The sequence below is a fragment of the Xiphophorus couchianus genome, chromosome 12, assembly GCF_001444195.1.
Source record: "Xiphophorus couchianus chromosome 12, X_couchianus-1.0, whole genome shotgun sequence".
NCBI classification, from domain to species: domain Eukaryota; kingdom Metazoa; phylum Chordata; class Actinopteri; order Cyprinodontiformes; family Poeciliidae; genus Xiphophorus; species Xiphophorus couchianus.
The window spans coordinates 16385270-16410626 of record NC_040239.1 but is presented as its reverse complement, the minus strand read 5'-3'; the positions used below and the strand labels follow the sequence as shown (position 1 = coordinate 16410626).

The 25357-nt window shown below is 40.0% G+C and overlaps 1 protein-coding gene across 4 annotated transcripts in view; it reads right to left on the bottom strand.

Annotated features, from left to right (window-relative positions):
- Positions 1-18462, bottom strand: part of ebf2 (EBF transcription factor 2) — a 38716-nt gene extending 20254 nt beyond the window's left edge. For 2 of the 4 annotated variants that reach the window (XM_028035066.1, XM_028035069.1), the window contains exons 1-6: positions 17637-18461; positions 16027-16183; positions 14343-14400; positions 12216-12271; positions 12024-12097; positions 10697-10765 (exon numbers count right to left, since the gene is read on the bottom strand). In XM_028035066.1, the coding sequence (XP_027890867.1) occupies positions 10697-10765; positions 12024-12097; positions 12216-12271; positions 14343-14400; positions 16027-16183; positions 17637-17770 (548 nt within the window). In that variant the 5' untranslated portion in view covers positions 17771-18461. Of the gene's footprint in view, positions 1-10696; positions 10766-12023; positions 12098-12215; positions 12272-14342; positions 14407-16026; positions 16184-17636 lie in introns of all 4 variants that reach the window. The other 2 variants (XM_028035067.1, XM_028035065.1) reach the window with 2 other exon arrangements.
- Positions 18463-25357: the final 6895 nt, after the last annotated feature.

Sequence of the window (25357 nt, the reverse complement as noted above, 5' to 3'; positions counted from 1 at the left end):
CACAAGAGTTTTAGAGATTTTTCCAGGTTCTTCCTGAATTTCCCTCCCTTCATCTTTCCATCAACTCTGACAGGCTTCCTTGTCCCCACAGCATTATACTGACACCACCATATTCTACTGTAAGAATGCTTACAGTGTCCAGTGTCATTTTTTCTCCACAAAGCATTTTGCATGAAGCTATTAGAGTTTAATTCTAACCTCATCTCTTCATCAAATCACAATTAAATACCTGGATTTGTGTTGTAAAATAATCAATGAGACGATGATCCATGTAGCTTCTGTCAGATTGTGTGCATTTTGGCCGCGCCTCTGTCCCAGGCTCAGCCCTGCAACCTCAGTCCAGACCCAGCCCGATACTAAAATGGAGAACTGTGACAAAGCCAAACATTTTTAAACACGAGCACAGATTTATAGAGCTCAGTACTGCTGTAAAGCTTTCAGGCATACCACCACGAAAAATTGACTGTGGCATGGTGAAGCTGGGAGGAATAAAGTGAGCTGAAGGGAAGGGAATAGCAGAGGCACTCCAACATCGCAGCTGGGTTTCTCCTGGGTCCAAAAGCAGTTTTACCCCACAACCTCTCACCTGATTCTAAATGTGCATTTTAACAATTTTAAATGAATTAATGCCTCAGTCTCCTGAGCAAAGCCAAAAGCGGAGATTGCATACAAAGCTCAGCCACATGGGACTGTGTTTGTGCTGCCAAATAGATGGATATGGAGGGATATTCGGAGTCTAGAGAACATGAATTCAAAACCAGGACGGGGAATAGACGTCCCATCAGTGGCCTGACCTCTCCCAGCATGCTCGGTGTGCCCTGGGGGATGAAGATTCAAAATATATTCTCACAACTGTCAGATGGAGATGCACGGTAACACCAACAAATGTGCTTAGGGTCGCCTGCAACATAGCAAACACTAATGTTACCTTTTTAATACCCTTTCAGTCAATCTGTCGCTAATCAGGCTCACCGATAACATGTGTGCATCAAACCCTGACCCGAACCTCTCTCTCAGAAGAACAATGAATCTGGGATGGATGGCACAGAGAGAGAGAAGAGAGGAGAGAGAAGAGGGAAGCAAAACAGAAGGAGAAGAGATGTCTTCTTAATTAGCCAGTAATGATAAGATCTGACAAACAACATCTGTTTCCAGAAAGAGGGAGGAGGAGGAGGGCTGATGGAGGGAGAGTGAGGGAAATGTTTGAGAGGGAGAAGGTGCGAGAGCTAGAGAGTCGGCTAAGAAACCTGCGAAGCCTAGACAACAGGGACCTGCTTGTAAGAAAGTAAATGGGAAGTGGAGGGGATGTGTATGAGGGAGGGAACGCTTTGTAGCGTGACACAATGGAGGAATGGTGGATGAGAAGTATAACAGAAGTGGGAGAAAGACAGACAGGGGAGCGAAATCTGACAGGGTTGAAGGAGTCCAAGAGCCCGGACGCGAATGACAGACAGAGAGAGGAAAACAGATCAAAACTGAGAGAAAACCAACAACACCGAGAGAAGGAGACAATGAGCTGGAGGAGAGGAGAAGAAGGACATGTGAATAAGGAGAGGAATCATCCAGAGGTCCAGGGTGCTGTAATTTACTCTCCGTGGCTAATACACAGCAAATGTGTCGGAGCCGAGGCCAGAGAGAGGAGAAGGGGAGCTGGGTGGCTGGGGAAGCTGGAGGGAGGGCGAGCAGAGTATCTGGGCTCTCAGCAGGCCTGCTGGGAGCCTGTCAGCAGTCACATCACCCCCTGCCCTCCGTCCTGACAGATTCATCAGAGCCCAAACACACTCCACAACACATTCACACACACATTCAAAAGACTTCAGCAAAATTAGAATATTTCCATCTATGATTAAATTCAAATGTCATCTGGAACTGCACTGTGATGCCGTAATGATAAGTTAAGTAAAGAAATGCATCTAGAATCTAGATTTGTTTTTCTTGTTAGGTTAATTAATCATGTTGGTAAGAAATCCAGAATCTCTCCTGTCAACTTTATTGTTTGTTACACAGGAAGTGATGATGCCACCTTTAATTTTAATATGTTGAGTTAAAATTTCATTCACTTTCAACTTGTGACAACTTTTCTATAAAAATTAGAATGCTAAAAGTTATTAATTGTTTTCGTTTGATGTGATTTCTTAAGTAATATATGTACAAATACATTATGTACATATATACATAAAGTATACTTTATATATACATTGCATATATCCATATATGCATATTTGCTTTATCTTAGTTTGAAAATGCGTTCTACTATTTGCATTTAACTAGCTACTGGTACACCTGAATTTCGCCACCATGGGACAATAAACTATATTTCTATTCAATTCTACTCTATACTCAAGTTGTCCTTACAGCTCAGGCAAAGGCTGATACGTTTTTAGTTGCAACGCCATTGGAAATTCTGACTCTTCCTTATTTAGCAAAACGCCAATTACCAGTCTAACTGAAACTGCAAATAGCAGCTTTGTGAGAATAAGTCAAGCAATTTTAATGTCCCTGAAGCTGTAGTCTAGAGCGTGTTAAAGCAGAGCCTCAAACTTTCCATGTTTTAAAACTAACACAACAAAAAAAAGGTTGTTGTTTTTAATACCGGCTGGATTTAAGAAATAATAATAATATATATTTTTTTTATTTCACTCACTCCATATGTTGACTGTTCTTTTTTTATAAATTTTCCACAAATCACCCCAACCAAAAAGAGGAATTATTTTATTTATATTGCAACAGAAATAAAGCACAAAACGTTTTGCAAGCAATTTTATGAGAAATACAGCCTGAATTTGAAAATTATGACACCAATTACCTGGCAGGTCATCCTTTAGGTTTATGACGTGCACAGCTCTGCTTTTTTTATTATTTTAAAACATTTAAGTAGTAGAACAAGCAATCACAAGTATATATGTGACTTAAAAATATTTTCCACACAAAATTTGTCATATGACATTTTATAAATGGAATCATAGATCAAAAAGTAATGTTCATTTTGGAAGTATATAAATGCTAGTTTTCTTCTAGATTACAAAGGCTACAAAACAGATTCATGCTGGAAATTTCTTATGGTGTCTTTTAAGCAAGAGCTGGTGTTGGCTAATTCCAAGGCTTTTATATATATATATATATATATATATATATATATATTTATATAGCAGATATATATTTACAAAGCATATGTGTGGCAATGAGCCAATGCTGATGATGTTAAAGTTTCAAAAGAAATTAAGCTCAATAAAGTGCTTCAAACTCCCTTTAAAGGACAGCTTCTAAAGTTTCTCTTAAAAAAGTTTTTTGTGCAGGAAACACAGCTTCACCCTGAACATTGTGTCTCCTTTTTACTTTATTTAATTGTCACCCTGCACTTGTACCATCTCTGTATGATGAAAATAGCTTTAATCTGTAATTCTTAAAATATTTAAACCCCAGTACAATCATTAACATGTAAATATTTGAAGCAAAAATCTTTACCTTCTCATCTATGACCCAAAAGAAAGGCAACTATTGCCTGAATTAGACCTTTAATAAAATCTATTTCTGGTAAAACAACAGATGTCTTTGAAAAGGGCGTCAGAAACTGATGCAAGGAGAGCTGCGGAGAAACCCGATTCCTGAGAAAAACACAGTCTGTCCAGATCCCAGAAAAACAAACAGAAAAACAAAGTGACTGGCAGGGCTGGTCCAGCAGCAGGGGGGCATTGTTAAGTCATCTGTGAAATTTAAGACCTTAAACAGGAATTTGACCAAACCGAGTCACAAACGTGACTGTAGCTCCTCCCTGAGCAGCAGCATCCAGCCAGAAAAAACAGGCCTTGTCCCTAAGTACCACCACTGACTGGCCTCTGACTCCTCACACACCCACACACCCACAAATATATACACATTAATCAGATCCTGATTGCACAAATACAGCATCTGTTTACTAAATAAATTACAAAAGCAGAGTATTTTTTAAAGTAAATTACAAAATCTGTTTCTAATTTGATTGAACATGCTCACTTTTTTCCTGTCAGTACCACTTAGTCTCTGGAGAAAAGACATTTCTCTCATCTATTTTTTTTTGCCGTACAAAAATAAACTAGAGCCATTCTTTGTGGGGAGGCTAAAGCCACAAGCACTTGCTGAAGAGGAGTAAATCTGACTTGTAATCTGGCAGATTTCGTAAACTTTCTGTTCACAGTGGAGTCAAAGATCTGCCCCGACCACATTAGACCACATTTTAGAAAGCAGCTAAACCAAAGGTCCCTGAACTTCCTCTTTCTTCTGTCTAACTCTGAGTGAGGCCCTGGCTGTCTGAAACTGTACCTGTCAGTGATTTTGATATTCCAGACATTCATCTTCTCTCCCTGTCTGTCTTCATGTCATTCTTCTGCTCACGTCGCCCCAAGGGAGGAGCCATCCCCATGCTCCTGTGCCAGCTGCTCAGTGGTCCAGCCTGTGTGCCGCTTCACTGTGTGCATTAGAGCCTCAGGCCCCCTGTCGCCACGCTGCCTGGTCCCCCCCTGCCTGAGGGGCTCGCTGACAGGGGGTCTGGAGGGACCGGACAGTAGCGGCCCACCAGGGAGAGACCTGTGACAGTGGACTGAGCAAAGCAGGGGGTCTGACTTTGTCTCTGGGCATGTATGTACGTGTGACTGACGGGCAGATTAACCTCTGCTATTGACGTGTGAATCAGTGCAGACAGATTTTGGAAGCAAAATCATTTAAGCACCAAAAAAGGAAAAAAAAGTAATTTAAAATTTAAAATGGACACACAAAAATGTGATCTTAGGTATACAGAAAACATCTGAAGACGACTCTTCAGAAAATCAAATTCTATTAAATAATTACTTTTTAATCCAACTGATCCATTTAAAATAAATATATGCAAAGCATTTTTAATGTACTTTATGTTTTTAAGTTCACTTAAGTTTCAAGGAACTTCTAAGTTGAAATCCAATAAAGGATATTTGTATTTTGTATATTTCTTAGGTATCGATATGACATAATAATGCTTAGACAAATATATCCATAACACATGAGAGCCATATTATTGCAGTCTACATGCCAACTAATTATACGTGTTGCCAGGAGAATGCCTTTTCTGTTCTGCCATTACAAATGTAAACACAGAGTTTGGTAAAGTCCACTTGACCTGTCTGTCAGTCAGTGGGAACAAAAGATGAATGTATAAAAATGCCTCTCACACCCACAACTGAGCATGATAGAGGATCTGGGATGCTGTGGGCCAGTTTTCCTTCCAAAGGAAACCCTTGGTAGAGTGAACTCTTTGAAACATCTGGAGATTTTAAATGAACATCCGGTGACTTCTGCTAAAAGACTGAAAAATGGGGTTTGACCAAGTTATTTCAGCAGAATAATGATCGAAAAAAGATCCAGATCTACACAGAAATGCATCACCAGAACACAAAACAAATGATTATATCACATTACTTTTCTATCACAATAATGGGTGGTGATTTGTTTTAATTTTTCTCATCTAAAGGAAAACCTCTGAATGAGAAAATCTCTTGGATGGGAGGTTTCACACTCTGGACTTGAATAAAAGATGATTTAGGACTTTAGACACTGTACTCTATTGTATGCTGCAACCATATCAAATGTTACAGAGAAAGACAGAGTAGTAAATGATGCAGATAATACAAAGTATTGCTAGCAGGTGTATCAATAAGGCCACTAACAATTTTGCCAACAAAAACATTTATTTTTCAAAATTTTTCCCTAAACCAAAGTCAAACTGGTTGGTATTTTCACATATTTTTGTGTAGGAATACACTGCCTCCACACTAAACTACACAGTGTTTAAAGCACTTGTAGGACAAGAAAAATGTTTGCATAAGGCATGAAAGTACTTCTATGTATTGCAAATGGAAACACATTTATCTTTAGATAAAGACATCTCACTATTTCCCATTTCTTTTAAATGCATAAATGTGTAGATATACTGTCAAATCGTCAATTTTCACTCTTTCTGCAACAAAATGCATCTATAGAGGAAAACCACAAGTTTTTCTACATTCAAATTATTTTCATCATTATTATTATTATTATTAAACCTACTAACAGAAACAGTACTAACTAAATGTACACAATATCCTTTTGCTGACGTGAATTTGAGAATATAAGCAACTATATAAAATATGACTCTATACAGTGAGTCTGAGAAAACCCGTCTGCTTTGACATTGTTGTCTCAGACATAAACCTTAGAGTGCCTATATAATGGCCTAACAGAGCGACTTGGCGGCAGATTTTGAGTACGCATCTGGGAGTGGGGAGGAATTCGACCCCTGACATGGTCCAAAAAAATGCTGCAGCATTTATTCTCTGGCTGATAGTTTAATGTTCTTTTCCCAAAGACTTTTTAGCTGCTATTTTGTTTTTTTGGCTGCGAGCAGAAAAATGAGGAGTCTGCAGTTCCCTGCCATTAGCAGGACGAGGAGAAACTGCTGCGGCCTGCTGTGAGGGCAAAGTAGACGGCCTCCAAGAAACCCCTGCATCACCATATATTTTTTAAGATTTGCTTCTGACAAGCGGGGAACAAGCATATGGAAAGGCTAACTCTGAAACAGATGGTCAGACTGACATAGCACATCAGCAGAGAGCAGACATTTGCATAAAGCAACAAATAGGATCTGAATTTATTGTCCGACTTTGTATAGCTACTTCACACTTCATTGTTTTCCTGTGATTTAACATGTATGCTCTGTTCCCTCCCTGGAAAAACAGCTTAAAGAATTAATAACTAATAAAAGCAGTAAGCTCCGTCAAGCTGGGAGTCTTTGTAACTTAGTCGAGGCTCGCCAATTTTCAGCTAAATTGATTCACAAAGATGCAAAAAGAAAATAAAAAATTAAAGCCGTTTTGTTCAGTAGCTGAAAACAATATGTTCCTGTGGTACGCATAACCAGAACCAAGACTACAAACAGATCAATACAGCCCACAACCTGGGATTAAGAGTAATGGATTCCTGTTGGAGTCGAGCAGCTGAAGTCATTTTCAGCTCAAATAATAAGAAGCAAAACAGCCGAATATTGGAAGTTTATAAATGTATGATACATGTTTGATGGTGGGATGTTTCAGAATTTAGAAGGAAAATGTGAGAGAATGTGAGATTTTTCTGTAAGTCCATCTTGAGTGTGGGGGGAGGAAAATGCCCTATTGACAACATTGGAAATTTTCTATTGATTATTCTTCTTTTCTCTGAGCAGTGGCTTGTTAAAAAAGAGCCCTCTTGGAAACACGATCAATTAGTGAGATAGTGCTCGCCATTGATCACCCGACTGCTCCTCACAAGGCCTCATACGATGGATCCCTCCACACACTCCTTATGACTATCTATTGATCTGGGCTTCTTAGCCAAATTTAAAAGCACACACTCGCCGTCAGTCCCCTCCTCCCCATCTGAACCGGACTAACACTAATACTGACATCTGCTTGTCTCCATTGTAAAAACCCTCTGTTCACTCATAAATCCTGGGCCCAGAACCAATATAGTTTCTGAGAGGTCAAGGGTCATGAATGGTCATAACACCACCATTAACAGATCTGCCTAGATTAATACTGAGAGTTCAGATTGAGCAATAACTGGTGATAAATGCTACTTTTTAAAATGGGGAGATATTTGTTTTAGGTTCTGCTCTTTAAATTTGTTTGAAATTTAATGGGCTGAAATATTCTCATTTGTGAAATATTCACGTTTATTTCAAATATAAAAAATTTAGCTGAAGTACTTTTAAAAGAAAACAAAAGCGGTATAAAGTTTACCTGTGAGAGTTTGATGAACAACGTTTATGGTGATGAGCCAAGAGTAATCGATCTCTGTTTTGTTTTTTTCTACTAATCAATCATCAAACCAATCAGTGAGCCAGTCACCCCATCAGTCAAAGATAAGTGGGCCTTCTACAAACACAGAAGCCACTTGAAGAGTACTGTGGTTCACCAATGTTAAGATTATACAGATGTAAAACTATTAGACGCAGCAGGCAGTGGAGCATTAGATAATGCTCGCCATATAAGCAACTTGAGTCATCTCTTTGTCAGCGGCTGCCCTTGCCCTTTTCATCCTTCCGTCCCTGCACCCCCCCTATCCCCACCCCTCCTCATGGATCAGCTGTGATCTCCTCTTTCTCTTTTCTCTCAAATCGGGATTAGTGAGTAGGAGGGGAGCAGGGGGCTGTGTGGTGCAGCAGCACCAGCAGTAGCACAGGGAGGAGACGGTGGGGGGGGGGGAGAAAAAACTGAAACAATATGGAAAGGAGATTAGAAAAGTGGGGGTTTGGGGCCGTTAAGGGAATTGCAAACTCCCTTGTGCTTGGGTAGGTGTCCTAATGACACCGCCTAATTATGGCAAAATTAGACAGGCTAAAGGGAATGGGGTAGGGGGCAAAAGAGACGAAAAAAGGAAAAGCAAAGAGGAGCATGGGAATTAAGAAATTGGGAGTCAAAATAGTAGGAATACGGAGCGAAAGAAAAGAGAGAGAGAGGGGTGTGTAAGCTTGGGTGGGTTGGGGGCTTAAAGGAAGAAGGCACGAGGCTGCGAGTGTGAGAATAAAGAGCGAAAGAAGGAGGAAAAGGGGTGGAAAGCAGCGACGGGAGCGACTGGGCCCCAGAACGCTGCATGTTAATTGGAGAACAGGTGTTGGGGCTGGGAGCAGGAGGCTGATTACTGCATCCACACAAACAGACCGTCTCCTACACACACACACGCACACACGCATGGCTGCAGACAAACACACACACCCCCACACACATCCATACACACATGAATAATTTAAGCTCCAAGCAGTGACTGGGGAAAAAGGTCACAGTAAGGGTCACGCAGACACACAGACAATCGTTCATACATCCATATACATACATAAATAAAGGATCGCAACACAAACACTAAAAACATACATCATTCCTGTGAGCACACGAGCAGCGCAGAGATTCTGGGGATGCAGATGCAAATTGTGCTAACCGGTCACTTTAAGTTCGGTCTTGGAATAGAAAAACCAATGTTGGTCACGCAAAGTTCCATTGGCTTATCAGAAAATAACTGCCTGCTAATTGGTTGATCCCTGAGGAGAAGATTCTGCAGATCAGTTATGGTGGAGAAGCTCCCATCAAGATAAAATGGGCCCAGTCTGATTAGTTCATCCTGCAGGTCAATGATTTCAACCCTTGAGAGATGCACATGAGTCTAAACTGATATATAGATGGTTAAAAGTTTGGTTTGTCCTTAGTGATGTGCTGAAAAACTACTTACAAGCTAATTTCAAAGATAGTTTGACTATGTTAGGAGGAAGTACGAAATAAAACAAGGGGCCAAAAGGGATCATTGTTCGAACTGTATGTCACTGTAAATGGGAAAAGCAGCTGCTCTGCTGTATTCTGGGAAAACTCAAGAAACAACAGCGCATTTTTTTTTTTCTTTTTCCGTTATATGAAAACTATCTTCAGCAGAGATCCTTAGAGACACACTGTCAACAGCCAGCCAGCTTGAACTGAGGAGGAGAAAAAGAAAAAGGTCCTTGACGTATATGAAGTGTGTGTTTCCTTGACAGACAATTGAGGGGCAGAAGAGCGGGAAGAGGGGCAGAAAGGTGGGAGTGGAAGAGAGACAGGGGAAGAGGTGATGAGGGTTGTGTCTCTGACATCACAAAGAAACTATTCCACATGTATGGTTTGCTCGCGAGCATTCATCACTGCGGTTAATGCCAAGCAGACAATACTTGGCCTCTAGGAAGCCCAGGACGTGAAGTCTCACCCGCACGCTGATTATAGAGGGGTGGTCACCTGGCACAAAGCCTGACTGGCTGTTAAGGTGCGCAATTATTATGAGAGTCAACCTACAGGAAGGGAGTAAATATGTGCTTCTGATGAAAGGGAACATGTCCTTACACCAAGTGAAACTTCAGGAGTGAAGGAATTGCAGCAGATCCAGAAAGGTTCAAAATAACAGCATTTGCAGATAAGCAGGCGACTCGATAAATTAGAAGATTATCAGGAATTCAAATCAATATATAACCCAATTTCTAATAAATTAAACATTACATAAGACTAATGAAAGAATAAATGTCATGTTATACCCCAGTCATAGCAAACACAATCATAGTAATAATGACTGCTGACTTGACACTTGCCCTACAGTCATTTGCCCCACAAAAAAGAAAGAAAGAAAGAAAGACAAATTTCTTTACTGGTAAAGAAATTGGCTGTTCAAAGAGTACTGTTTGCTAACAGTCTAATGGAAAGTTAAGTGGAAGGAAGAAGTGTGGTAGAAAATGACTCACAGGCTCACCAACGTCTTAAGAAACGTTTGTACCCATCCTCATGGCATGGGTACAAACTGCTTTTTCTTGCAGAAGAAGAAGAAGATGGCTTTACTGCAAAAGAGTTGAAGGTGAATACCTCCCCAAATAGAAAATGTACAAAATAGAAAAGGGATTAAATGACCAACACCCTCAAGACCATATTTTCTTTTCTTTTATTTACCATCTTGGCAGCTTAGGTGAACAGAATGGTGGGACAGGTTGCCTTATAGTGTCAGCCAACATTTGATGTACGAAAGGGGGCCTGCTTTAAAACACAAACTATCTTTACATTTAAGGAGTAAATGAAAGAGTTAAATGTTTCCATTTTTTCTGTGTGAGTGTTTACTTCCTGCACATTAGGTGTGTAGTGGTGGATTATTGGAGGTACATGTTTCATGTCATTACCTGTCAATGATGACCGGATCAGAGGGCGTCTCATTGCGATTGCCACAACTTTTCTTCTCGCAGCAGCGGCTGAGTGGGTGGTTGAAAGAAAGAGAGAAAAAAGTCAGAAAATGAAACCAAACTGGCTATTATTTGTCTGGCCCATCAGCATCCACAGCCCCAGACAACGCTTCTCTGCGGTCGGCCAAAATCCAGAAACACACAAAGGAGGCATGAGAGGGGAGGGGAAGAATAGACAAAAGAAGAAAAGAGGAAGAAAAGGTACAACAACACACCCTACAAACAGTGAGAGACCATTCAAAAGTGAAAAGCCAGCCAGGCAATCTGTCACATTGATTCTGAAATCAAACTCAACCCCCATGCAGCTCCACTGCACACACACACACACACACCCTATCCCACAGCATCCTACCATTCGTCAGCGGTTCTGTCCGAGGAGCCTGCTGGCCAGCTCCCTCCTCCCCCCCCAACACACCTCCCTGTCCCCTTCACTGCATAACAAAAGTGCCCCCACCCCTAACCATCTGCCACCCCTACACCTCGCCTCAGCCCTCCCGTGTCCCAGCTTGGCCCTGCCCTTCCCCCCTCCGCCCCCCTGTCAGACGGCCTCACTCCCCAGCTGTGACGCTTGCCCTCTGCCTCCTCGGCTCTGTTATTAGCCAGCTGTGAGTCACATTCGGGCATCTGCTGGCCACACAATGGCAGAGCCCGGTCCGTCTCAGTTCCTCTCTGCGTGTCCCAGGACCGCATCCTTTACCTCTCTGAATCCCAGGTCAGTGCCCCACTTCCAGACCACGCTCCCCATCCCTTTGACTTGTCCTCTTTCTTTACCTCATAACAATAAAATCGCCTTGGTCCTGATTCAAATTCAAGTTTTTAAATGCTAGTAAATCAGCGCTTTAACACTGCTTGCCAGAGTACTCTTGTCACACCATGTTCACACATGCCGTCTTGGCTAAAATATAACAGAGGGAGTTATAGTTCAATGAGCAGAGAGGAAACTGTTGCCCATTAATTGCTTGGTGCTGGTAGCTGAGTTCTGCCTGCAAAAAATCCTGGGTCAGAAAGAGAGGGGGCCCAAGAAGAAACAGGAGCTGGACCGGCAACCTGCTGCGATACAGCGGAAAGCAGCAGGGAGTCAGCACTGTAACAAGGATGATGACAGGCAGGGTAGACTTATAGTTTAACAACACCTCCATTTTTAAGAAAAAAAAAGAGTCCCAAAAGCGCATTCCGTCAATGCTGGGAAAATCAGAGTGTAACAGAATAATGGATGTTTGGATTTAGTCCCGTTAGGCAAAAATTTCAATCACTGTATGTCACTCACCTGCACATAACCTCATGCGTGAGCAGAACTCTGCACATTTCTGGGTTCTTGTTCTGTCCCTCATACGATATGGGCTGGGAAGAGGAAATAAAGACCAGCAGGACGGATTCAGTTTCATGTGGAAAAAGCTAAACTAATTTCTTTAGAATGAATTGGAATCCTTTCAGGAAGATTTAAAGAAAGTCTGCCAACCTGTTTGGTGACAGAGTCGATAAGTCGTGCGTAAAGATCTTGCTCTGTACGAACCCCTGTGAGAAAGAAAAGACAGGATGTGGATCTCATCATTAACGTTGCAACTTGTTCTGAGCAGGAGGAAAAGGGAGAATTGTTACGCATGCAGATGATTTTCATTTGATAAATTGAGACCCATCAAGTCTGGATTTATTTTTAAAAATCACATCAATACCACAGTTTGTCAGGGGCAGTCCTGAAATTCTCAAGAATGCTCTCAACACCCACTAAACGCTAAAAATAAAGTAACCAGATTTATGGGATACATTATTCTTTTTCAACCTTCCGACAGTCTCTCACCAAAAAAAAAAAAGTATTGAATTCAGTCCAGACAACTGAGGAGAACAAGCGTGGTGTGCAATCATATTTTTTCTGCAATGGTTTCTGAGGGAATTGAGTCATTTGATGTTTGATAAACATTTCTCATGTCCTACTTTAGGGCTGTAATTTACAGGATTCTCACGGATTTCCTAGGATGTGCTCTTTATGGTTGTTTCTGTGTTGGCTTTGGGCTAGAAGTTGAGATGATTGACAAACATTTGTAAAACAATACAGAACATTGCAAAAGTATTCATAGTCCTTGAGCTTGTTCACATTTTGCTACATTTAGACCAGAAACTAATCCTTTGAAGGGAATGTTGCAGCTTTACCAACTCAAACAAGGAAGGAAAGAAAAACAAAGCAATACAAGAATTTAAAAGTTTGTTGGATTTTTTTTTTTGCAATCAAATGGAATTTGGTCAGAACTTTGACTAGGCAATTTTATGCTTTGATTTAAACTATTGCATTGTCACTCTGGCTGTAAGCTCAGCGTCTTTGTCCCTCTGGAAGGTGAATCAGGGTTTTTTTTCCAGTCTCCACCGTGTATTTGGCTCCATCTAGCTTCCGTTAAACCCTGCCCAGCTTTCCCACAGCATGATGTTGCCACCGCCATGCTTGAAAATGGGCATGATGATGTTCAGGTGTAATTTTCTTCTCATTTGACCCATGCTTCTCCTTTCACATGTTTGCTGGATCCATTGAATCTCTTCAGGCATACAGTAAAACCAGACTTCTTATGGCTTTCTTTCAACAAAGACCTTCTTCTTGCCTGTCTTTCGTAAAGGTTCATTGGTCTTCATGATGCAGTTAGTCTCCTCTGAGGTCTTCACAGAAAAGCTGAATTACACGCAGGTGGATTAAATGACTTCTGGAAATAGAACTGGGTTTTATTTGAGGATATTTGAGTAAAGAGGGACAATTACAAAAGTACACCACAGTTTTCTGGGGTTTTTTAATCAAATGATATCACTTTCCTTCACTTCCCAATCATTTGCTACTGGCGTTGGTCCACCTGAATAAAATTCCTTGATGCTTCTGGTCGCAAATTGACAAAATCTGAAAAGGTTCATAGCACCCATCTGCAACTACGACAACATTTAGAAACTTTTAGTTGAAACAGTGAAGCGCAGAATGGAAAGAAACACCATTTAATGATTTGCTGCATAAGAGAAGACAGTCACTGTTCATGTATTTTCTCTACAGAGACTTTTGAGAGTATTGCTTTTAAAAATGTGTTCCTCTCATCAAAGTCTCGATTGAGACGCCTTTGATATAGCTTTGTGGGGGAAGGAGAGGGGGAGGAGAGCATGTAGAGGAAGTGCTCTTGGCGTGCTCGCGTGTACATGTGGTGCGTTCGTCTCTGCGTGAACGGGGCTTCTCCAGAACTCGCCTTTTATCTTCTCTCCCATGGGTGCCACTGGGATGGCAGAGCAGGGGCAGCGGTGACTCATGGGAACCACAATTTTCTGTGCATCCCCTGATCTGATGTGAAGGAACTGCTGGGGGAGAAGGTGGGGGTTCGGATGGGGTGGCAACATTTATCTCATTTTCCTCTACTGGAGCCTAGAGGTAGCTGCTTAGAGGGCTTTAAAATCTTAGAAAAGACAGATCAGGCAATGAGCTGCAGAGGGATTGGGGGTATGGCGGAGAGGTATGTGTCCCTCTAAACTCTTACGACTCTTGGTAGTGAGTCTAATATAACTTGTTATGGCAAAATTAAATCAAAATACAGAACAAGGAACTGATTTTTTTTTTTTGTCAACTCACCATTACTGTAGAGGAGCTGTAGCTTGTAGTGAGTGCCGTTATTTGTCTTTTCTCCTGTCTGCTCCTTGGAAACAGGGAAAAATCACACAGAGGGAAGCACAATGCATGCCGATAAGTACACTGGGGTAGAGACATCTGCACATGGGCATCAGAGTTAAGCACCAAATTTATTAACATCCTAGAGCTTGCTCTTCTCCGTGGAGCATCTTCCAGATCAGAACCGTAGGCTCAAAGCTCCTCATGCATATAAGCTGAGCACTTAACCTTCAGCTCAGGGCTCACTGTAGAGACAGAACCATCATCTCTGATACTAGCATCCTGAAACAGAGAGATCTGACTGAACGTCGTTTCTGCTGCAAAGCAGGGGGAACATTTGTACATGCTCGTGTGTGTGCAGGAGGAAAATTGTGTTCCCCCCTGCTGTGTGTGAGCCCGAGCACCAGCGGACCTTGACATAAAAAACTTCTTATCCACCATCCCTCCTTCGCCCAAGCTCTCACTTCTTCCCTGTTTGGCTCTTGTTCCGCCTCTTTCTTTCTCATCCTCTACCTCCACTGGTCTTTCTAAGTGGTCTCAAAGGAATGCTCTCTGGTCCAATAACCCAGGAGGGCCTGCATTTCGCAGAGATGAGCTCAGGAAAGGAGGAGAGCAAAAGGGGAAGAGAAAAAAAGAAACAGGCCAAACGAGGCAGTTGTAAAAGAAAAAGAAAAAAAAAGGGAAGAAGAAAGTGCAGGAATTAAGATGCATGAAGACGAACTCGGAGCCTAATATGAAGAGTGAGACTGCGACACAACAGGTGATAGATGGATGCCTGGCTTCATAAAGTTTTTGCAAATGCACTCAGAGGAGCATTTATTTTGCCATGCCATTGCTTTACTGCTGCATAATTGCGAGGCAAAAACAGATGCCAGGGTAACCATGCAGAAAATGAACTTCTCCCCTGTCATCATGTGAGTCGGCGCTGGCCTGTGTGGCACAACGAGCAGCACAGTGACAGCTTTCAGACCTGGCATTAGCACCGCTGCCAGCATGAATAACAGCACAAATATGTTTCGGCTTCACGTGGCAGGAAGATGTCCCCCCTATTTACTCTTCTCAGGACGGCGCTGCAGGGGCTCCACTGCCCTCCACACAAAACACTAACATCCATCGGATGTGGTCAGAAGGATAGCTGCTTCATATCCAACTCTTCCTCTGCCACGAAACTCTTTCCTCATTTCACTCGTGTCCGAGCTGAGAAATTTCAGACTCAACAACAAGCCCTTCCACTAAAGCACGGGGGGGCTTTAACGAAAAGACACTTTGATGATTAGTTCACTGTATATCATAACAGCAGCAAGCATGATTTGCATTTTAAAAAGTGGTGATATCCTCCTAATGAGGCGAGCTGCTAATTAGTCATTAGTTATTCTTTTTCAATCCCCCATCATCAGCTCATTGAGGGTGAAGCTCATGTAAACATGTAGCCGTCAGCTGTTCGATATGTTTGGCTGTACTCAGGATGGGGAAGATTAGGTTGAGCACCTGGTTAAAGTGAAATGTTGTCTGATTTTAAATCCGTTATTATTATTATCTTTTTTTTTTGCACTGTATGTTTCTCTTCAAAGGAAGTGTTGGGATGAAAAAAAATTGGTTTTGAATTAATGTCATCCTGAGACAGTTATCAAGACAGAGAGGCATTCACCTTCTCATGCTCAACAAAGTCCACAAACGCCGTCCTCTCCACCTCCACAGGTTGGCCGTGTCTGTCATAGAGGGCCAGGACAAAGTGGAAAAAGTTGGACTTGCGAAGATTGGAAGGCGGCTGCTTCTCAAAGTGAGCTCTTGACAGGGCCACTCCACTGAGGACACAACAGGAAGAGACACAATCAGCTCTCAGGAATCATTGTGTCAAGTTTAACTCTTTGTGTGTGAGGCTGGTGCATTCTTCTTCAAATTAAAATGTGAAAAACAAATAAAAACTGGAAACACAATTCTGAGAAATATTGGGAGTTTTTGTGTAAAGATGTTTCAGATATTCTGTAAAAAAAAAAAAAACATTTGAAAGGTAAAAAGTTTAGCTTTTTAGTGTTTATTTTTCTTTCTTTTTATTTTTAAGTCAAAAACATGGCTTTAATAAATAAATTATAGACCTTGTATAATTTGCTTCGTTATTTGCAAAAATGTAAAGTCACATTATTTCAACTTATGTTCCTGTTTTGAAAAAAATCCTTCGTTTGGACTTAAATGTTAAAATTAAGTACATTGACAACACTAACTTAACATAATATAGATTGAAAATAAAACGTGATATGAACGAAACAAAAAACACTTTTGACCTGGAGGGCCACCTTATTAAAATCCAAAACATGAGAAATTAATTTTAAAAAGTAAAGGTTTTGAGCGTATCTCATTTTTGTCTCCATTCAGACATGAAACATTTATTTAAGTTCAACTTTGAAATGGTCTATTTACATTTTTTTTAAAAAATCTTTTTGTTCTTCTCTTTGAGGAGAAGGTTGTTTCATGTAAAATACTTAAATCTGATTTAAAGTCATCCTTGACAATTCTCTTTATTGATAATGAGTTAAGCATTGCGCGTGTTTTAATAATATTTTTAGCTTAACAAAAATCCAACTTATTGCGCTGAATTGAACAAAAAAAAAATCTACTTATTTTATCTCATTAAATAAAGCTGCAGCTTTACTTCGTCTTTTTGCGACGTAACTTTCCTCTCAGTTGGAGTCAGGAAAACAAAATATGTGCGACAGAATAATAAGAAAACGTTTTAATCTCACTGTCTGCTGCTGATCAAATTCAGTTTGCTCTTTTCGAAAAGTTTGAAATTGCTTAAGCGGTAAAAACGTTTTGGGGTTTTTTGATTTAAAAAAATTTTGCGAAATTGAGAAAACTGTGGAGTATAAGTTAAGTTTACATTTTAATTCAATACATAAAAATCATATTTGTTTTTTTTTTTTTTTCTTCTTTGCATTAAAACTTTTGCGATAAATTTACAGTTTTCATCCAAACTTGAACGTTTTGGACAGGAAAAACCCTGTTGCGCATTAAACAAAAACCCAAATTTCAACCCTAAATCTAATTCACAACATTATCGCTCGCTGTGTCCTCTTCAAAGAGTTTATTTATCATAACGCGAGCTGCTGTTTTCATATTTTACAGCAAGTCTTTTCCTGTAATTTTCTGACTCTATTCTGACATCTACACTCCAAACTATTTCCTAACGTGTCATAAATTAAATTCTGCACAGTTCTGAGAGGCAAGCGTAGCGGGGAAAAGTTGAGTTTCGTACTTTACCTTTGCGCTGCAACGTTCGCATCCACAACTCCAACATTACGCACCCACGACCGGACTGGATCCATCTCCTCTCCAAGAGTTCTCTCTTTTAATCCGCTCACGTCTCGTATTAGCTGCTCCTGGATCCCAAACATTTAAAGCCCTGTCCTGGTCGTTTGGATGACTTTTTGAAATTCTGTTATGATTTGGTTCGGACCGACAAGATGGCCTGGACAAGTTGAAGCACTTCAGTAACGAACAGAGGGTCCACTTCGGGGCGCCGCGCTCCCTCAAAAGCGCCGCAAAAGAAGCTTCCAGTGAGGTTTAGGGGAGAAAAAACAATAAATAAATGTCTGGTGCTGGTGTTATGACTCTTAACGGGGCTCAGTAGAAATCCGCACGGACTTTCTTTCATTCAAGGCTCAAAAGATGAATGTAGATATATGTCTCCACAGATTACAATCATTGTCCGAGCGCACATCTCGAGCAGGAGTGGGAGCGCAGCGGATCATCTGCTCCAACAGAGAGGATCAGACGGAGATGGAGATGTACTTTAAAAAAAAAAAAAAAAAAAAAAGTAGATCTGCGCACAGAAAGTCTTCCTTTGTCACAAGGCCGGGTTGGATCAAAAACAGCTGATCCTGAGGCCAGTAGGCTTGGAGTGAGCCGCTGTCCTGGAGCATGAATGAGACCCTCCGCCGGGATGGAGCGTGGAGGAGGGGCCAAGTGCCATATGGGGGACCGATTGTTGAAATGGATGCTCTCATTGGTGTAAAGTGCATCCGTTGTTTGGACCGCTGCCAGATTCACTATCCAACCCGCGACTCTCACAACAAACTTTCACACAATAGTTCAACCAGGTTTGACTCTTTTTTTTTATTTGTTTGTTTAAAAAAGAGAAAAGCAAACTTGCAATGTTTGCATCACAGACACTTTTATATTTGGACAGAATAACTAACATTGAGATTTTGTATATTTATTCTGTGTTCAGCTATCACTGAAGAAATTGTGAGTATAGCTTTGCTTCAAAAAGCTAAATAAAATGTGTGTGTGTGTTTTTAAAATTATTATTTAATAGCTTTGTGACATTTCAGATAAAAGTTCCTGCGGGACAGTAGCACCAAAGTTGCACTAAAAAACAATCTGTAAGAATTAAGACAATAAAATCATTGTAAGAATTTCATAAAGTTTAATTTAAGCAGTTTGTCAATGTTTTCAGTCTATGATGATAAGGTACAGAGTAAAGCTTCATTGACAACACCAATCAACATTTGCAGTTTATTAACTGCTCTATTTGCTAGCAAGCAGAATTTCCAAACTTGTCACTATTTCTAACAAGTATTCAGATCTCTCTTTTAAATTTATTTCTAAGAAGTGATCAACAACAAATCTTACGACGCTTCCTGGTATTATTGGAGGCTTTTGGAGGCTTCTGATGGGGAGATACAAATCATTCTCTCAAAAAGAATGATTTGGGACGTCTGTACGTCCCTCAGATGTCCCAAAGTGCTCACATGTGGCCAAGTCCTCACAGCAGTCCTTCCTAGTAGCATTCAGAGCAGAAAATGTTCACCCTGATCAGTGAGGCGACTTTAATTTTTGTCTGTTGTTTATGTTTCCAAACAATAGGGAGTGGGCGCCCCCCAGAGTTGTTCACATGGTTAAAAAATGAAGACAAAATAAGGTAGAGCAAAAAATGCTGAAGTTGGTTTCTGATTCAAAGCGTTAATGTAAATTAATAATTTGTTTGTTTGTTTGATTGATTGTTTTCAAGAATCTGGGAAGCATATCACCATCTCTGGTCAAAATTGGAAATACTTAGATCATAATTGGATAATTTTACTAATCTATAATGTTACCCTGCAACCTCGGATGGCTGAGGGTAAAGTAGCAGGTGATCTTCCCTCAACGTGTGATGCTGCGATATAGAAAAGACGAGACACACATGTTGAGCTCCTTATAACTTCAACAGGAAGATTTATTCTTCTGGTGATGACCGTACTCCATATACAACACTACATATGCAATACTTCATATCAAATACTTCAGGTATCACTGTATAACTTCAACAAATAACCCTTCGATTCAGTACATTACAAATGACTGCAATATCCCTTTAAACCGAACGAGAATTATTTTAACATGCTCCATCATGAATTTTATTGAATGACAAAATACTTTAGATAGCTTTTAATTATCCAAACCAATTGGTTTTGTTTTAACTCAAATATCTTGTCCCTTTTCCTCAGACCTTTTATATTTTTAACTTTCAAAATAAAAATATATGGATTTGCTTTTAACTATTTTAATAGCTTTTACCATTTTTATTCTGCACAACATTGAGTTTGACAACATTGTTTGTGTTATTGAAATAACCCATAAAGAAAAGACACCAGAAAAATATCTTTTACCGTTTCAAAAGTGAAAAATGCAATAAGTTCAAAATGAATTCAATCTCTAGTCCTTCAGCTGTTTCTCAGCTCAACACATGTACAATGTTCGCTAGCATTAGCATTAGTTAGCCTCCAGAAATACGTCCCGTTTTCTACACAATGTCCATCCAAAGCTGTACAAAGTGACCCACCAGTTGACTCTCGAATCTATAACCTCTTGATTCTTAAAGGACACCACATTTATGCATCAAAATACATTTTTACTGACCTGCGATATAGAAAAGACGAGACACACGCGTTAAGCTCCTTTTAACTTCAACAGGAAGATTTATTCTTCTGGTGCTCAATCTTTCCTTGGTCACTAACGCGTCAGCGCCCCTAGCGGCCATGTGTAGAATTGCACGGACTAACTGAAATAACACTACAGAACTTATTACGATGAGAAATTAAAGATACAAAATAAAAAATTATGTTGGGGTGCCTATTTTCTTACTTCTTGGTTTTGTTTACTAACAACTTGTCTTTCACCCCTCTACAATAACATAGCTTGAGATTCAGGAAACCTTAAGAAAAAAACACACAAAAACTTATCAAAGTTTTCTGAAATTGAGCAGAACAAGTTTGATAGGTCAAAGTGGGACTACCATCGTGACTTTCAAAACTTTTGCTCGGCATATTCACTTACATCACTTAAGTTTACCGTTTGCGCTGTTGCAAAGAGAGTTAAAGCTGAATTCAAACTATTTAGATCAAGATTAATAATCTTGGATGGTCGACTTTCCCCAGAAAAACCTCATCATTAGCAACTAGTTCCTCCTGGAAGAAGAAGCTTGTCTTGCATGGTGTTTAACTTGATAGCGTTTTGGGTATAGCTAAAGCTGGATGCAAGCTTAAATTCTTGTAATTCCACAAAAAAAAAGTCTCTAATGAATTGAACCAATATTGAACATCACATTAACAAAATGATCTTTTAATAAAATTTAAATAGATTTAATGGCTAATGTTCAACACCCTTCAAAACTAATTTTTTGCAGTGTAGCATCCTTTATAAAGAAAATCCTGTTTGGTCTTTTCATTCAAGTCAGCGTTTAACACAAGTGCGCTCTCGACAGGGGCGCGTCTCAGAGCAGCTCCACCGTCTGCTCCTTTGAACGCTGTGATTTCACTGAGGACACATCGCATCAGTGTCAGGAGAAACAATGGCCGTCTGGTTGCTCCATCAATCTGCAACGGCAGCGGTCAGGGCTGCGCTCGCTTTTGGCGTTGGCTCCCCTGCCTGACAGAGCCCGAAATGAGTTCTTAATTAGCGCTGCGCACTCAGACATTTCCATCTCAAACGTGTAAAATTTTGTAAATTTAACTTTGATTTTGAATTTGATGGGACTTTAGTAATACACCTATTTTACTTTGTGAAGCCAAAAAATAAAAGAAAATAAAATAAAAAATTAAATCGTTCTGTTTGTTGCGGTTTTAAAAAAAATTACAAACTTTTACTTTTTATATATTTCGACAATTTAGCTGATCTACACTTTTCCTGTTCAGTAGAAGGAACATTTTGCATATGTTGGACGGATTTGCAGCTGAAATTAATTTCCGCTTCCACTGGTCTGCTCATAAAAAGACTTCTTTTTTTTCCTTGAATCCTGGTTCCTTGCCCCTTACCGGGACTATTGTCTCTATGTGGAGTTTGTAAGCCCGGACAATGAATGTAAATCTCCCCCCTTGCATCCCGCCTCAGCCCACCATCTGCCAGCGCGGGACAAAGTCAGATGTTCTCCCAATTATAAGCGCAGTCTCGGGGAATCCTGTGGACCAGTCGCCAGCCCTGTCGCCTTGTCCCTCAGCACACCTCTCTGTTTATGTGACTGACAGCCACACTTAACCCCAAAACCGTGAAAAATCTGCACATGATGACAAATCATGGTAGAAATTCCGGCACTGCGGGCTAAAATAAGAGCAATGTGGGTTGGAAATGTATTTCATTTTTGGTGTTGTAAGTCACTGGGTCAGAAACCTTTATTTGCAATATTGCCAAAAGAGATTTTATTTATATCATTACTTGCACAAAATTCATTATTGTATTAAAATTAAAGCAATACTTATTTAAGGTAAGGATTTATTAGATGTGAGCTGAAATCTTTGTCAAAGATCTAATTGGAATGAATAAAAAAATCTGTTCTGAATCTTGATTGAATATTTCTGTAAATGAATGGTGTCTCTTTCTTTGCCCTGACATTTGTTTTTGAAAGGTTGAGATATAAAGACTTATTTGAATTCAATTGGCCTCACTTAGACCTCAGTTAGAGAAGCAGAGAAATCACTTCATAAAAAAAAAGTTGTGGATCAAATAACAGTGTGTTCATGTAGGAGTAGCTTTGTTTCTTTGGGAGATAAAACCAGATAATGTGCAGCATTAAAAATGTTTAGAAGACAAAACAGGGCCCCACTGGATCAAGGGCTTAAGGAGCCTAAAGGCCCCAAAATAATCTTGTTGCTTTCCTTTTATTAATAGATGTCTTTCAAACATGTTTAAAAATAATCTACAGGTAAGCATTCAATTTGTTGGATCTTCCTGTAGAAAATTAATGCAACTGTTTTGGAAGATGTGTGACCTCTAACCTATCTGGACAAGAACTGATACATAAGAGCAACTACTGGGCATGCTTCTTCTCTGCTTTTTTATGTTTTCAGTGATTATCCATAACTTCTTGAGTCACTTTTCTACAGATGAACGAACTCTGAAGTACTAATGTTGTGTCTGATACAGCAAAGTATTTTTGCAGTGCAAGCTTTATTTTATCATTCTCTGTAAAAAGAAAGAAAAACTTTCATGTCTTAAAATGGTTCTATTGCTTAGTGAAAACCTTGGCTAAAAGAATCAATGCCCAATTCCTTACAACATTTCTCACTCCCTATAGCTAAAACTGCTGAAATAGTTTATTAAATATTTGTGTTTCTCCTGTGGGGTCAACGGACTCTGAGATCTACCAAAGCGAAACCGAAGGAAACCCTTCTTCAGTGGCAGATGCTCAGTTAGTTTCTTAACATCAAAAGGCACAACATGTTTGGTGGACAGACTACAGAGACTGATGATGTCATACTGTCTTCATTGGCTTTTATCTTGTGTTGTGAATGGCATTTATGTGATGTTGCAAAGTGAAGATCTGAATAAAAATGTTCGCTATATCAGTTTGTAATCCAGCACTAAGCAGTTTGTCAACTAAGCGTGAAAAGGAACTTTGTAAAAGAGGCAAATTACAACGATTTTGCATTTTATTGTAGACAAATCCTGAAAACCTTTTAAGTTGATGTGTACATAACTAATAATCTGTTGTAATTTGTTTTTGCAGGGTACCAAGATTGTCTCCGGTCCTGGGGCACCAACTCCCCTCAATCTGACCCTGAGAATAAAGTTGTTGGATCTGACACCGGAGTTCTGCTCAGTTCTCCATTTTGGTCCGACAGAACCCGCCGACTGAATGTGTAGGATTTTTTTTTTTCTGACTTCCTAAAGCTCGGAGAGACAAGCAAAAACTGGGGAATAGACTAAGCCACAAACGTCTTTTTAATCAATTTCCCTCACTGAGACGATCAGTCTGTGTGTTTTGGAGGAGCTGTGGGTGTGGAGGGGTAAGAGGGGACCGGAGGGGGTTGCGAGTGGGTGTGGAGGGGGATCAGTGACTGCTAAGCTAAACAATGGGGTATCGTGTGCCGCTCGTCCTCTCCAGCATTCCCCTGCTCCCACGGGACACGCAGAGTCACTTTGTGTGGATGGCGCTGTGACCACGCAGGTCAGGAGGGGGCGTGGCGCGCGCGTGCACGTGCGCTCGCGCTGCGATGTGTGTGCAGGGCAGTATGTGGAGACGCAGCAGCTGGTTTCCGTCTCTCCTCTGCGTTGTGCAGAAAACAACAACAGCACTAATGCGACCCACGACGTCACGCATCGATCACAATATATCAGGAGCTTTTTTTTTTTATTTTTGTTTGTTTCTGTTTTCGATGAAGGATGTAGATTCCAACAGGATGAGGGTATGCAATGAAACCAGTCATTTATTAAAATAACCACTTATTATTATTTAATCCCATATTTCAAGAAGGTGCAAGTGTGGCACCTTTTAGCTTCATACAGAAAGACTTCAGATCTATTCATTAGTGGGGGGGGGGGGGTTCTGGAAAACTTGGATTATAAAATGGTTGTAGTTTAACATCTGCTCATTTGAAACTTTTCCTATTCACTGGAGACACTTTGAAGTTGATCAGAGAAACACAGGTGTTTCATTCAATATTCTTTTCAGTAATTCCAGGGTGCCAGGAGTTTGTTTATGTGATTGTTGTTTGTTTCCAGATTGCAGAGAGTTTCATTTAAAATGAATATCATAAATGTTGCTGTTCAAACCTCCTGTTTTCCTTAACGAAGTATTCATTGAGTAATTACTCCTTTTCAAAAAACAAGAAAAAAAAAGGTGATGCAAACCTAAAAGTACATTCTGTAACAGAACATGAATTTGTTATGTTAAAATTGCTCCTGTTTTTATGAAGAGGAATGAAACAGGAACTCTACATAACTTAAACAAAGAATATATATGTGCAACAACATTAGCAACTTAGTTATTTTGTTAATTGCACTATATTCGTTTCTGAACTATCCAGGATGTTCATCTGTTGTATGACTGATATGTTTTATTGCAGAGTGTAAAAGGATCTATTGTATTCAAAGGAAACTTTATCATTTATAACTTGGCAAATAAAACTGTTCAATTTCCCTTAAACTATAACTAAAGAACAGGCAGCATCAATATAAACTGGTAGCAGCAGATTGTTATCACCCAATAATAATAATAAAATTGTTAAATCCAGATACACTAAATGTATTCTAATTTTTTGCCCTTCACATCAACTCTCTGTATCTGACCCCGACAAATATTTCTATCTGAAAACCAACACAGTTATGTCCTGTGTTTAAAACTAAACATTAAAGGTATTTACGAAATTATTCACTTTTCTATAGTAAGTTTAAAAATTCCAGGAACAAATTGTGTGTCCAAAAATAATAATGCAATATTTTGGAACTGACCCTGTTGCTCTTTGCTTCCCCTTGTTGACATACTTGTACTTTGGCTCCATCTACTGGTCGGATTGTGAATTGGGACTCCTGAGACTGCAAGTAAGCGATCTCAGGATCTCAGGAACATTTTGACCATTCTGCACAGTCAAAAAGGTCACTCAGAAAGACGTTATTTGTTGGATTTATCATATCAGTCACATCCATGTTCAGAGAATATTTTGTCCGTTCATTCAGAAACAATGTATTCAGCTCTATAAGATAACTGTCCTAAGCTTTGTTGTGAA